This window comes from Seriola lalandi, unplaced genomic scaffold (genome assembly GCF_002814215.2).
Source record: "Seriola lalandi dorsalis isolate HSWRI2012SDOR001 ecotype SW California unplaced genomic scaffold, Sedor1 jcf7180002054898, whole genome shotgun sequence".
Taxonomy (NCBI): Eukaryota; Metazoa; Chordata; class Actinopteri; order Carangiformes; family Carangidae; genus Seriola; species Seriola lalandi.
Window position 1 is genome coordinate 4,285,848 of NW_019525450.1, and position 14,736 is coordinate 4,300,583.

General features: G+C 40.6%; 1 protein-coding gene across 7 annotated transcripts in view; it reads right to left on the bottom strand.

Annotated features, from left to right (window-relative positions):
* Positions 1-14,736, bottom strand: part of akap13a (A-kinase anchoring protein 13a) — a 103,583-nt gene that overhangs the window by 79,695 nt on the left and 9,152 nt on the right. For all 7 annotated transcript variants that reach the window (XM_087180221.1, XM_087180226.1, XM_087180225.1 and 4 more), the window contains exon 2: positions 5,824-5,867. In XM_087180221.1, coding sequence (XP_087036347.1) covers positions 5,824-5,856 — 33 coding nt within the window. In that variant the 5' untranslated portion in view covers positions 5,857-5,867. The remainder of the gene's footprint in view (positions 1-5,823; positions 5,868-14,736) is intronic.

A 14,736-nucleotide genomic window follows, 5' to 3' on the forward strand; every position in this document is an offset into this window, starting at 1 on the left:
AAACACAGCTGCACGCAGCGACCTTTGCGAAGCATGCAAACAAGCACATGCACAAACTGCAGCTACCGACAATAAATCTTATGATAACAACAATAAATTAAATGCAAAACAATGTCCACCTTAAGTCGGAGAAGCAAACCCATGGTTTCGAAGCTGTGTGACGTGCACTAATGAATTTCTTTCAGCCACTCGGTATGACTATGCTCTCTGCTGGTAATAAGTACTTAACAAAGTGACCTACTGGGGTATTGACCTGCTAATCATGGAACTTCGGCGGAGAATAGGCAGCTTTTAAGCAACATCAAAAGAACAGCTGGAGGCTATGAACCCAACCCCCTCTTTTTGAATATGCATGTTTGAGTGTAGCCCTTTCCACACATCCTGCTACTGTACTGGTTCAACTATCCAGGTAATGCAGTGGTTTGTTTAAGTTCTTCAGATGTATTGTCATGAATTCTCACCATGGCTGCTTTACACTTTCAACCTTATTTTGCAGCTTAATATCAATTAATATTCATCACATTGACTGGGTTTTTTACTGTAGCACAATGTGGGGATTTGATTCATTTCAGTGCCCAAACTACCTGTCAAGACATCCATGAGCCACGCTCATTTTTTTCTCATCAGTTATTTCAGTGCATTAGAAATTTCTACCTTTTACTGAGTTCTGTTGCATAGAAACTGCTACAATAGCAATAGAAAAACAGCCTATTGACAACATATCAACGGTGACCCTAAAACTAAAAGTTTATGACTACACTTGCCTGACAGTGTGATAGTGCTAACACACATGGACGGCAACCAACGTATCTAGACATGACTCGGGGGAGGTGTATGTGAATGTAAATGTCCAAATCAGTTGGACCGGAAATTAAACGATCTTTACCCTGCCAGCGCTGTAGTATAAAGTCAGTGTAATTTTCGATTGATTGATTGTCTATAGAATTCACAGAGAAAGAGTGGGCGTGTTGATGGCGCTCCTGTACACTCTACCCAGGCGCCATGGACAATCTCCTGATGTGTGCTACTTGTGTTATAGAGCAACTCCAGAGTCCAGAGGTCATATGTGAAAACAGCAAGAGTCATCCCTGCTGGCATTCACACATACCCTACATTATGTCCAAAAGTACCCTGAACTTTAAGTCCCAAGAACTTAAAGGTTCCTTCAAACAGCTGGTTGCCTGTGTTTCCTCTGCGGTCTAAAGACACAAGAAGGTTAGGCTAATTAGCCTACTGACAACTACACAACAACGATGACGCCATATTACCTCTGTTATTGTGGACTTTTCTGAGGTCTTGTTTCAGTTTCTTAAGCTTCTCCTGGCTGCACTGTTTCACAGTGTGAATAATGTTCAGTTTGCTTAACTTGCAGGAGATTTTTGCATGCAGCATACTTTGTCACTGTGGGTCGCATTTCCATTTCCCTCTGGATCTCCTCTTCAGCATGAATTTTAAAAGGGGCCTGGACTTTGTTGTTGGTCTATCTGTTGTATGCTTTCTTCTACAGATTTGCAAATGCTGGAGTACTCCACCAATCAGAAATGTTCAGCGCTGCAAGCCCCAGACCAAAGGTTCGTTTAGTTTCGGAAAGCACTACCCCCCAATCAGGGAGGACCTTTTTGGGGGTACCTGGTCCCTGTGGTGGAAATGCACAGAGTTCCTTTAAAGGTTCCTAGTTGCTGCAGTTGAAATGGAGCCACACCGTATGATTTTTACTGGCGAGTGAAGGTTTTTCTTGGAAGCAGAATACTAAAACCTTTTACAAGGATTACCCACAAACATTGATGCTTCTGTTTCCACTAGACAGTTAAGAAGACAATTTATGGAAATCTTACCAGCATGTCGGCAAGTTGAGGAAGGCAGACGCGCATTAAATCAGCTCCTGTTCACACGTAACACTGACATGTAAAATTGCCAGATTGATTGCCAATTGAAAATGCACAAAGGCTGCTCACATCCCAAGCATCCTTTATCTTTTCAGCAGAACAGTTGGATTTCACCAAATGGCAGAGAGGTCACAGGTTTCATCACAGCTGCTGCTGCGCTCCAAGTCACATGTCCTGTGATGGAGACTGAACCCCTAAATGCTTGTTTAACTGTAAGCCACACTGGTGAACATAGTGTGCTAAATGCCATTAATTTAAACAGCATATTTATCATGCAGAGTTTCACTCTTACTTTAAGGATCTTCCTCAATTAACAGAAAGAGAATCAGCCTTTACTTACATTCTTTACCTATCACCTCCTCATTAGAAATCCTTCTTTAGCCAAAGTAATTCTGCAAGAACATGAAGGCCATTGCCTCCAGTCTCCTTCCTACAGCTTGTTTCTAAGTTAATGAACTAGAAATTTAGACTTACATACTAGGGCCACTGTCTTTAGTCACTCTGTGGCAGAATTCCCAAATTGTGTATTTTTAAAACATATAATTACAGGCCAACTACTTAACCCCTATGAGCTATCTCACTGTGAGCTGCTGTGATAAGTGTCTAAAATCTGATGTCTAATGAGGCCTGACTGCCCGCCTGGTTCCACTGAAGAGTCTGACTGTAAATCACAGATAAGGTTGTCTGGATGATTAATGTGTGAGCCAGTCTCGCCTTCAGAGACATACACACACAAAAACACACATGTGTCTGACTTATCTCATTTCCTGTGTGCCTTCCTCACCTGCTAGTGATAGGGGACCAGTATGACCACTCAGACACCCCAGAAATGTCCCCAACTCACACACGGACACACACACACGCACGCACACACACACCTCAGTAAATATTAATCACTGAAAGCAGGTTCTTCAAAGCCAAAGTAAAGACACATCTTCGAGATAGCTTTAATGCTAAATGGAATTGTATTTAAAACCGATTCAAAACCTCAAAGAATTGAGGAAAGTATGTATCTATAAATGAGCTGTAAACAAGCAAAACAAACCTGAGGCTAGGGCTGAACGATATGCAGAAACTAATATGCATACATATACATACATATATATATAGTGATTATTTTGGCAGATATTGGAATTGCCATATGAGTCAGTGTTTCAGTTGGAATGATTGTTTTTGTATTTCATTTTCAATGAAAAACATTTTAAAATGATGATGATGATGTGATTTTTGTTGGGCTTTGTACCAAACAAGCATGTTCCCTTATGTCTGGAGAATATGATTTTTTATATCTCTGTAGCACCACAACGCTTATTTTTTGAGACATATTACCTTTATCAAGGAAATTGCAGCGCCTGCGATTTGGATATTACATTTGCCCATATTGCAATTTCAATTATATTTCGATTAATTGTGCAGCCCTACCTAACACTATGGTTTATTTCTGGAAAAAACTGTCATGTTCTGACGGAGGAAATCAGGCATCTCGGGTCTTCATTCACAAGTGGGGGTAAGAAGGATCGTGAAGTTGCACTGGGTGCAGAAAGCTGCACTGTATAATGGCCTGTGATGGCAACCAGGGTATTTTATAAACTTTCAGTTCATAAGTTGACCCTCACCTATGGTAAGAAGCTTTAGGTATATACAAAGCAGGAGGCTGCATCCACACTTACACATTTTTAAAACTATCTCCATCTGTTTTAGCTCTGTATCATCTCTGTCCATACCTAACATGCCTGAAAATGCATATCACATGACCATTCATGTACACTTGGCATGTGCATGCCGGTGTAAACAGGAAGCAGATTGCCTACTCTGCAGTTGGTTGTTGAAGTTGCAGAAAATAGGAAGAACAGCAATGGCGAAAAGTAAGACCAGAGATTTCTTTGCCAGGATTGATGACAAACTTACTTAAAGTACCATGAGTATAAGGCGGTCATGGCAGCAGAAAACATGGATTGTGAGAAGGATACTTTGTGACTGATAAGACCCAATCAGGGAGCGAATGTGGGTGTCTGCGCCATCGTTTTCTAAAGGTCTCCGTTTCTGCCTGTCTAGACTGAAGCGCACCCCTGAAGTTTTCAAACTAAAACTAAAAACTGGAAGTCTCAGTTTTAGGGGCTAAAAACGTGGCGTAAACATAGCAAAAGTGATTAGTTCTAAAACGAAATTAGTATTAGTGTGGATATAGCCTGAGGCTGCTGAGATAACCTCTGCAGGGTGGTTGCCACATTCTGCATGACACAGTTGGTAGTTCAGCGATGTGAGAGGGCATCAGCAACAAGCTGCACCTCCTACACATGAACCACCTCATCTGGCTCCACTGGGTAGCAGACCACCCAGGTGCCTCCCTCTGAAGGCTTATCCAGCACAATCGACTGAGGGGACAACTTGAATAAAAAAAATAAAAAAACAACTCTCCCAGCAGAACACCGAGAGTTAATGGATCCCCAACACCTGGGGAAAGATAACACGCTAGAACTTTGGTTGAGGCTTGAGAAATGAATCCACCACATCCACAAAGTTTCTCTTGTTGCTCATCTCTCTTGTCTAAAATCCTTGTTACTGCACAATGAAGGCCTTTTACTACTCTGTCAAACATCCAATACACTAGTAGACACTGTACCTACACAAAATTAATTTTGAAGTACAGCATGTTCTTTTATACACACAGGGTCTGCATGATCAAAGTATTTCAGCTCACTGTTAACAAGAACATCCAGCAATCAAGAGGTCATGCATCCTCTCTGCACCAAGGCACCGAGCTCTTTGCTGTAATTACCTGCTCACCTATTGATTTGGAAAAATGGCACAGGTCCTGGTAAACTATAACTCAATAGTCCTTTTCTGAAGAATTATTTAAGTCACAAGGCCCCTAAATGGACCACTCTTTGATCGGGCTGTTGCTATTTGCTGTTTTCAACCCAAACCTGAAGGGAGAGATAAATCATATGAATGGATGAATCCACCATGCTTTATGCTGTCATATCAGTAGTCTTGTTTTTGTCACATGTTAGTCATTTCTTAAATTATCTGGATCTATTTTTGTAAAATCACCAGACCATCAAGTGGTTCTTATTTAATTTAATTGATACCATGTAAAACATGACCACTAAAATACACAGTGGAGGACAGTATGAAGAGCGCAGGCTGTTATGCATATTTGCTCGTCAGCAAACATTAAACAGCCAGTTGATTTGCATGCATGTTGTGTTTTCCTTCTTCTCTGGCCCTATACACCTACACAGTTGTTTTTAGTTATTCCAGTTAATATGACCTCTTCTCCAGTTTGAAGCAGGGGTGTCGCAGTATAACATCATTGACTGATAACCGTGATATCTAAAAAAAATCGAATATTAATATTGCGTTAATAATAGATGTGCAGATGTTAGGCCTTGTGGATCTTTTGATAATCAGTTCATCTTGTTGCCTTTTCACTATCCATTAAGTGTAATTGTTCTTTCTGTCCACTTTTGTACAGATGTGGTTACAGACTCTCTCTGCACCTCCCTACACTCAAAGTCATTTGCCAAAAAACAGACAAAACAGATAATAAAAAGAGTTCCAGATGAATTTGACTGACATTTTTCATTATCATTATTATCCTTATATTATTATCATTTCATTTCTTCTACAAGTATCGCAATAATAATAATAATTATCATGGTTTTTTTTTTGGCCATGATAATTGTGTAGTGAGAATCTGATGTCGTGACAGTCCTACTTTGAAGTCAGGGGGAGATATTCTAGGAATGACATGAGGTCACCAAACTCTATACTAACTATACTAATAATAATGATGAAGGTGTAAGTTGTCCCGCAGCAAATGAACACTCTGCTCCACACTAGCATAGTCCTGAGCAGAGGTTTAATCACACAGTCAAGACACCTGTGTACACTGGAGAACACTGTCTGTGTAAGCATGAATGGTTATACTTACATACAATGGAGCTTGCTGTGGGTTGAGTTTCATGTCCCTGGACACTGTGAAGAGAAGAGAGAATGAGTAGTTACAGCTCATTGTTATGTTCATATACTGCATTCTTCATATGAAATAGGATTATGTCTTGAAGCAATATTAATAGATTCTTTTGGGCTACGTGGAGCAGTGCAAGTTGATATGGCTAAAATGTTAACAAACAGTAGCCTATTTAGCAACATTAGCATACATTTGAAGACATGTGTCTGGCTTCCTGACAAATGTAAGTCTAATATTCACTCTCATTTTAGCTCTGCTTTGCTCTCCACCAACTCCTGAGAGAAATATCTGGCTTTGAAGCTGCTGAAGTCATCACTGTTGTTTGATGCTGGACAGGTAGGTGCAGCAGTTTGGATATATCAGAGGTTTTTCACTGAACCCAACTGCCTGCTGTGGCTGGTAATAATTCACTGTGGGTTCATCACTACAAGTGACTCCTCTCACATTACAGAGTAATTTGAGCCGTTCTTCAAATACTCAGGTAAACTGACTGCATACTGCCCGCTCAGTGCCAAATGGAAGACAGACAGTATAGTTAGCTGCTAGCTTGTGAACAGAGTGGAGGACAGTTACCTTGGATGTTGGTGTACACCAACACATGACTAAAAGATAAGTAAATATTACTTAACTATAACATTATTATGAGAATGTCAGTATTACAGATCTCAAGCAGTTGACAGATGGAAAACAGCGTGGTTTCAAATCATAGCACAGAGTGAACAGTCATCACTGATTGAAAAAAACAGTCGATGATCTGATCACCAATCAGCACAAGCCTGGTGAATATCAAACTTAAATTCACCAGGTGACCATAAACACAACTTCAAATGATGTTCAGTGCCTGTCTTAATAAGGGTTTGCTAACAAATCAGCCATAACAAGCTCCTGAGGTGATAATATGTTATGGGTTCTGTTTTAAACTTATTATAGTGCCCCCAGGTACCAAGAGTTGAATGAGAAGATCGATAAAAAATACAAAATATTTTGCACCATCCAAAAATGAAAAGGCCACTTGAGGAGGAGATTTAACTAAATACCTATTCCACTAATGTCACATTCACACAATATTGTTTGTCAACCTCCAACTTGTGACTCAGAGACTGACATATCAGGAATTTCTGACACTGACGATACATACACGTCAACAAACAGGCGAAAGAGAATCCAATATTAACACTAATAAAATACATTCCGCTCATTTTATAGGAGCTATACCCTGTTTGTATCTGGTTTCACTTGGTAACAAACTTCTACAAATATGTAACACAACACCAGAAGCTAATTTAGGATGTTTATCTGTTGTGACTACAACGTTAGGACTCTGGTTAACCACCTTGGAATAATGCGTAACATTGTATACATGCAGCCAAACAAGCAGTACCTTATATTTCATTAAATATATGGCTACAGTCAGCAGCCAGTGAGCTTAGCTTAGCATAAATGCCCAAAAGAGGAAAACAGCTAGGCTGGCTATGTCCAAATGTAACATAGTCCACCTACCATCACCTCTAAAGCTCTGTAATTAACACCTCATATCCTGTTTGCAGTCTTTGTGCTAAGCTAAGCTAACAGTTGTAGCCTGGTTTAGTGGCAGCACTCCTCTTGTGTAACTCTCACCAAGAAAGTGAATGAGCACATTTCCCAAAATGTCAAACTACTGCTTTAAAGCGACATTATTCTTAATGTACTTATAATATTAAGTAAGACCCTTTGACTACAACCTATTATTTTGAATAATCCTGGTCAACTGCTGCTAACTTACAGTTACATAGACCTGACCTTTGATCAGATATTAATTAAGTTAGGTCAAACTTCTAAAATATCAGATTTGTTCTTTTCTTAGTCAAATGAGCTGCTTTAGTGTTTTACTAAAGTTAAACCTGCAAACAAATTTCTCTTGAAAACATAAGGTAACTTTTTCCAACACAATACATCTACTCAGAACTCTGTTTTCGACAAGGTGACATTAGGCTTGACCCTGGCAGCCCAACACTCTGTGGGAGGTTGATAGTGCTTGAGTACAGAACATACACACACTGAATCACACACACACACACACACACACACACACACACACACACACACACACACACACACACACACACACACACACACAGGAGCACACACTCTCATCATCCAACCAAAACTGCCAGTTCTCCATCTGTGCATGTTTACACAAAGATGCCGCAGCAATGATAACAAACTTTTTGTGAGCTCCGAGGCTCCTGCTTTCTCCAATCACCCATCAACTCTTCCTTGAGCAAAAAATGATAACGGAGGTAAACCACTAAAACACACTACTTTGCTTCTTCGGCATGGGTTTATGCCGGGAAGATCAGTTAGCAGGATTTACCGGCTCATGTTCACGTTTGACTCCCCACTCCCCGTCTGGGACGCAGGCCTCAAAGCCGTTTTCTGGGCACAAGGTCAGATGCAGTGGGTGTGTAATTACATCCAAACAAACGCATTACAGCTATAGACTTGAGGACAAATGGATTGGAAACCTTTTTGTTGAACTTTCTTGAGGAGATATTGGCCTGCTTGCATTCATCAATGAGGCAAGGGACTGGTCGGCTTTGAGAGCCTGCATTCTCCTCAGCTATTTAGAGAGACAATTTTCTTTTGTTTGCTGTTCCCTGGCACTAAAACAAGTCCTTGCTGTTGGCCTCAGTGGTCAGCAGTGCATTAATCACATGCACCCCACAGCGGAGGAGGCGGAGACAAAAGGCCAGGACCTAATGGGTTCAGCAGAGTACACCAAAAGAGTCAATGTTGGACTCGACAGAGCGCTGAAGTGCAGCAAGGCCAATTCACTTTCTGCAGCGAAAACCAAACATTTTTCCACTTTTCTGCTAAATAAATAGGCTCGAGCTAGAATTAGGCGGATCAGGTAAGGGGATAATCAGTAGCTCTAATAATACTCTGAAGTCTAATCCTCTTGCCTTAAGTGCACTGGGCCAGGGACCAGCTTCCTCACAACATGCACGACTTTGACTGATAAGACTCTCACATAATGTCCCCAACTGGCTCACTGCTTCTTTAATGTGTTGATATTTTGGACGTTTGCCTTCTGTTGCTGCTTTATGACCAATGCACAGCATGTGAGCATGCATGGGTTGGGGTCTTACTCAAAGGGCACTTCGATCTACATCACTGTCGACTCTTGCAGGTGTTGGACCTTTGCACCCTTCACTTATTGGCCCCTAGATAACCCAACTCATTGCACAATAAGAAAATATTTGGTAGGAAGTTAGTGCATCGCTACATTCACAGTTTTCACTGCTGAGGACGGAGTTGATAACATTTATTCATCCGCTTTGTGCCTTTTATCAGCTCCACCCTGCTTTACATCATCTACATATTCACACCTGGCAGCTGCACATAAGAGCTCAGTCTGCAACTGTAACGGTCGCTTTCTTAGCTCAGGAGCACGTCAGCAGTTGTTAAGGACATTGTGAGTGTGCACCTGCGATCAAAAATATGTTAAAGCTTTGAATCTTTTCTCTTCATGAAAAAATCTTCAGTTGATGTTTTTAGTTTCAGATTATCTTTTAGGGATAATGGCATTTACAGCTTCAGATGTCTTCATGCTCTGTAACTAAATATATACTAGTCAGTTGGCCTAATGGTTGTATAGCAGGAGGGATGTGACTATTCTTTAGATCAATCAGTCAGTCAGTACATTAAACAGTAAATACAGGGTTTAATTACTCTATCAACAGCACAATGTGTGGGTCCATGTGCCATTTTCAAATACCAAAAAAATACTTTTATCTCACATTTTAGGCATTTCTGTTGAAAAAGTTAATTGTAGGTCAAGTGAGCAGGTCAAGCTTGGTTATACTTCAGCAAGAAACACATGGGCTTCAACCACCAGGCTTTTCAAAACAAACCACCTACTCCTCAGCCACCCCTGCTCTTTAACAGATAAAAGGAAGCTGATTCAGTGTACTGCATCATCACAGGATGAAGCCGCTCCACTGGTTACTATGGATTCATAGGGGGAGCAGGCTGTAACATTACAACATACTTTCAAAACTTCCTCTTTAGTGTGGCTGTAAAGCTAAGCTAGTTAGCCAGTTTAAAGAAGCAAACATCCTCCCACCACAGTAGATCTGTGTAATCCAGAAGTAAAGCTGAAATATAGTTGATCAGGTACCATTATAGCCTAAATGCATTTAAAGAATTAACAAAATACTACGTATAAACACAAAATTATTAACATACCCCTGTTATTAATGGATAGGAAAACAAGAAAAGTAAGAAGATGGAGTATTTACCTTTTTGTCTATAGTGCAATTCAAAAACTGCAGGACCTACTAATGCATCGGTCTGGCCCAACGTTTATAGGGCTAATAACAAATTCCATGATAGGTTTCCAATGCAGTCTCACAGCAACACAGCCCAGTCATCAGCTAATCAAGCAGGTAAGGCTAATGTGTTAGTAAATAATTGTCTACAGTCATGTGTCTCAGCACCTGATGAATGAATGTCTAATATTCAGCCACATTTAAGTTTTACTTTGGTATCCAGCGGCTCCTGAGAAACTAACTGCACATGTACCACGTTAGATGTTTACTGTACCAGGCTCTAGTCTATTTTGGTTCATGTTTTGCTGTCACCATCTGCCAACAGATTTATATGAGGGGTGTAGTGAGAGAGGAGGCGTTCAACCAGACAGTAAATCAAACCAAAGTAAAACAATGAGCTAAAAGAGGCTACGAGTTGTGTGGATCCACAGAGATGAGAGTTAATTCTCTGTATGTTCATGACCACAAGAGACTCTTTCACTACCTGAATTCACTTCATTCTTTCATATCATATCAAACATATCCCTTAATGCAGGTTTGATATCTATTCTCCACACTGCCTTTAGTGTATTTTCTCCAGTCAGCCTCATGACCCTACAGTAGAGTGGGTGTGACAGTTCATCTGGTCATACACTTCCTCTTGGCCAGCAAAAATAATTTAGAAAGCACACAGAGGGAATTGTGAAATAGCTACATCTGTAGGTCATTTATATCTACAATTCCTGATACAGAAAACTGCAGAAATGGTTACACTGAATACATTGATTCCTGTATCACAAAAGGTTGCAGTATTTTCTCAGAGGTAAACAAGTTCCAGGCAATTTACTGCAACAAGATATTTTTGGTGCTGTGGAAAATGCTTGTGATTGTAGGTCAAGTTACAGTGTACATGTCTTACACAGTACAACAGTTTCTACTTTTTCTCAAGTGATGACAAAAACACATAACCCTACAATGAAAATCTTGTCTTGGGCAAAGTCCAAGATTGATTAAACTAAACAGATGGCAATATTATGTTAGACTTTTGGTTTACTTAAGAGAGGAATGAGCCGGAGCGAAACTGATATTTTTAGTTAAACCCATTATCATCAGGCAATAATCGACTCAAACTCTGTACCAACTCATACCATCAAACATATATTCTTATCTTTACAATTCTTCAAACAAGATGGGAAAAAAACAGTGTATTATTCATTTGGTTCAGGAAAAGATCTTCTTCTATCCTAACCAAACTGTTTCCTTCTCTGGTAACAGAAGCACCTTGAGAAATCACATCCTCTAAGCTCAACCTACAGCTACCCGACACCTGCTTATAGAGATTGCACAACCCATTAACTCCACCTAAAACACTGGGTGCAGCCAGCCTTCAGCCGAGCTCCTTAGAGTCTTCATTATGGCAGAAACTGCCTTTGAACTGCTACTAAAAGAGAATTTTCTTCCTCTGCTGCAGGAGGGCCACAAAGAATCACGGCATCAGCCACGTTCAAGTGCACAGGCGTCACAAATGGACCAATAAATCAAGAGACAAAAGCCCCTCAATGCTGGGATAGGAGTGGTAATGCGCCGAGTCAGGGATGTGAATGGACCTGTTATGGCTTCCACAGGTCCCCTGGCTATCAAAATAAGCCATAATAGCCATGTGACTGCAGCGTGAGTGGGAGGATGAATAGGATTAGCTTCACAACTCATTAATCGGACTGTCTCCTACACCCTTCCCAATGATCAGCTGAGGCTGAGGATTCCCCAACACAGGCACATGCACAGGACAGACTATGACTACAGTTTATTAACCAATATCAAACACTTTTCCCACAGCTCTGTCTGTAAATGTGCTGCTTTTGTCTGTGACAAGTTTTCTCTCAGGGAAAGAGATCCATCTTCTTGGTGGGACTAACAAGCCTGCCATCACACACGATTCAGCGATTCCCTGTGGTAGAGGTGCATCCAACGCAGGCGAATGTCACAGTCAAGTAAACACCAGTTTGGGTCCAATATAAGCCACAGGAACAGCTTCACTGTGATCACTGAATCGGGTGCCTTTTTAGCAAACTTGACTGGATTCTGACACAATTTAAAGGCCCTGTGGAGTTTTCTTTAAACCAACAAAAGTTATGTTTACATTTAGTGTTACTTGACTAACAAAGGTGCTGAATCTATTTCCTTCCTCGAATATTTGCAAAACCAATTCTTAAAGTAATTTAAATGTTTGAAACCATAGCAAAACAAAATAAATGTAACCAAACTACAATCCAGATTTATGGAAATATTAAGTTGTTCTTTATATTTCCACTACATAGAAGATGATGATAATTTATAATGATGACAAATGAACCAGGTCAACTTTTTTTTTAATCGTTTACTTTACATTAGATCTGATCACATTCAAACCTAATGAACTGGTGGTAGGAACAGTGAACAGTGGGTAGATCAGAGGTGACTAGAGGCATGTGATGGCATCAACATAATCTTTTCTGTCAGCACCACTCCCTCAGAGACTTCCTGTAGGAACATCTGAGTACTCCCATCCAAAGGCCACAACTCTTTAAACTACTAAAACAAACCCACTCGTTAGCTGCAGGTCAAGGTTCGAGCAGTTACTGGGAAATTTCTTCAGGAAACAAAGGCATCGTGGTTTCATGTATGACCCAAAAGGTGCTAAGCCATCTCCACCCTACAACCAAGATTTTTTCACCATTCCCACAGTAGCATTGCTCTTTTAGTCATTTACAGGGTCATTATCACACCTTAGTTTGGTGATGTGCTGACTAATCTTGTCGACAAGCATCAATACCGTGGAAAAAAAAGTTCAGGATGACCATGTTCAGTGCGTCTCATTGTATTTGCTGAGTGAGATTAAGAATCTATGTAACAGTGCATCTCGTTAAAATGCTTCCAACGTTGCTGAATTTCAACAGTTGCATCTACATCTATTTCATGGCGTGTCTTTAAAGCTCACTACGCTTCCTAACTGCCCATGAGTTTGTCCTTCAAAGAACAATGAATATTTTCAACCAACTCTGGTATCATGCCTGTGTTGCAAATGAGAGTCAGCAGACTGGAGCTTATAGGAGCCACACACCAGTGAACACCACCCAATTCTCGATAAGGTATAAAAAATGATCAAATAATGCTTTATCTTAACAACTCAGAGGTTTTAATCTTCACATCTGCTGCTGAAAAAGACCACAGGACTTATCCAACCTTTCCTAGACAAATAATCCCCCCAAAAAAGCACAAAGTAGAAGACAGTAGCTGCTCAAATGTCTAGTGTGCAGAATCCAGTACAGATACTTGAAGTAAAATAGGTCACATCATATAAACAAAGTGTGCACAACTGGTAATGAACATCAGTGTTTTATCACCTCAAAGCTTCATACTGCAGTCTTTCTAGGTCACAAACCTCCCATTGGCCATTAATTAACTTCAAGAATGTCAATGGAGATCCGTGTTATGGGGACGACAGTTACCTTCGGCTGCTTCTCGGTGAAGCTTTCTGAATTTGGCAGTGCATTGGGAGCTGCAGTCGAGGACATGGAGACATCTGTAAAGAGGGACGGGACCCCAATATAGATCTGAGGTGTCATCCAATACCAGGACTCCATGATGACGACTTAAGTCTCAGGGGGAAGCATAACTAAGTTTGTACCCCACCTATTCCCCATTCCCTCTAACATAAACTAGATAGGACAACATGACTGGGATACCTCGGTCTTTGTGTCTGTTTTGGTCTATTTTTGTATTTTACACTCAGATACATACATACGCCAAACATCACTTTGTCTTGATATCACCGCCACATGGGATTCTGCTAGTTTTCCGTATGTTGAAGGAACTGTCCACAAACACGGCCCGTTTAAGGGGTTCAATGCCCATTTGCGGCACTATTGCTTCAGCTGTAAGACCTCATGGCACCGTAAGGAGCTTTGGATAAAAACCTCTACCACCACATGGCAGATAAGAGTGCCAGGGAGAGCTTTCCGGCTGGTTTAAATGGTTTAAATCCTGGTGAGAGACAAGAGTTCATATGAAATGTCCAACAGTTCTCTGATCTTTATCCTCGCTCCTCTTACCCTCCCTTTATTCTTTTATTATCCACCTGTCTTTGTCAAACCTTACACGTTTTATTAGAACTGAAAGTGCTGGAGCTAGGATTGTATGTTGAATAAAAGTTTCTATTTTAAAACTGCTGTAGAAATAAAGACAGAATGAAACTAGACATTTTTAGGGCAAATGTCTACATGTTTAATTCTAAAAAGGAATAACATCACACATATTGCAAGACTTCTAAAATTCTTGATGACCATACCTCTCAAACTTATGACAAGTTCCCTGGTACAGAGTTTCCTCAATGAATACATAACATTGGCAATCAAAGTCTTCAAACGTGGGAGACTAGGGGAGGACTGAGGCTCTTTCTGGCTGAGAGAGGTTTGATCTTTAACTGAGATATTTGCTTAACGTCTCATGTTTTCTCCCCCTGGTCAACCACTAGTTACCGGCCGACCACTGGAACATGACGTACACCGACTGCACTCACCCACGGCACAAAGCTCCAGAGAGACAA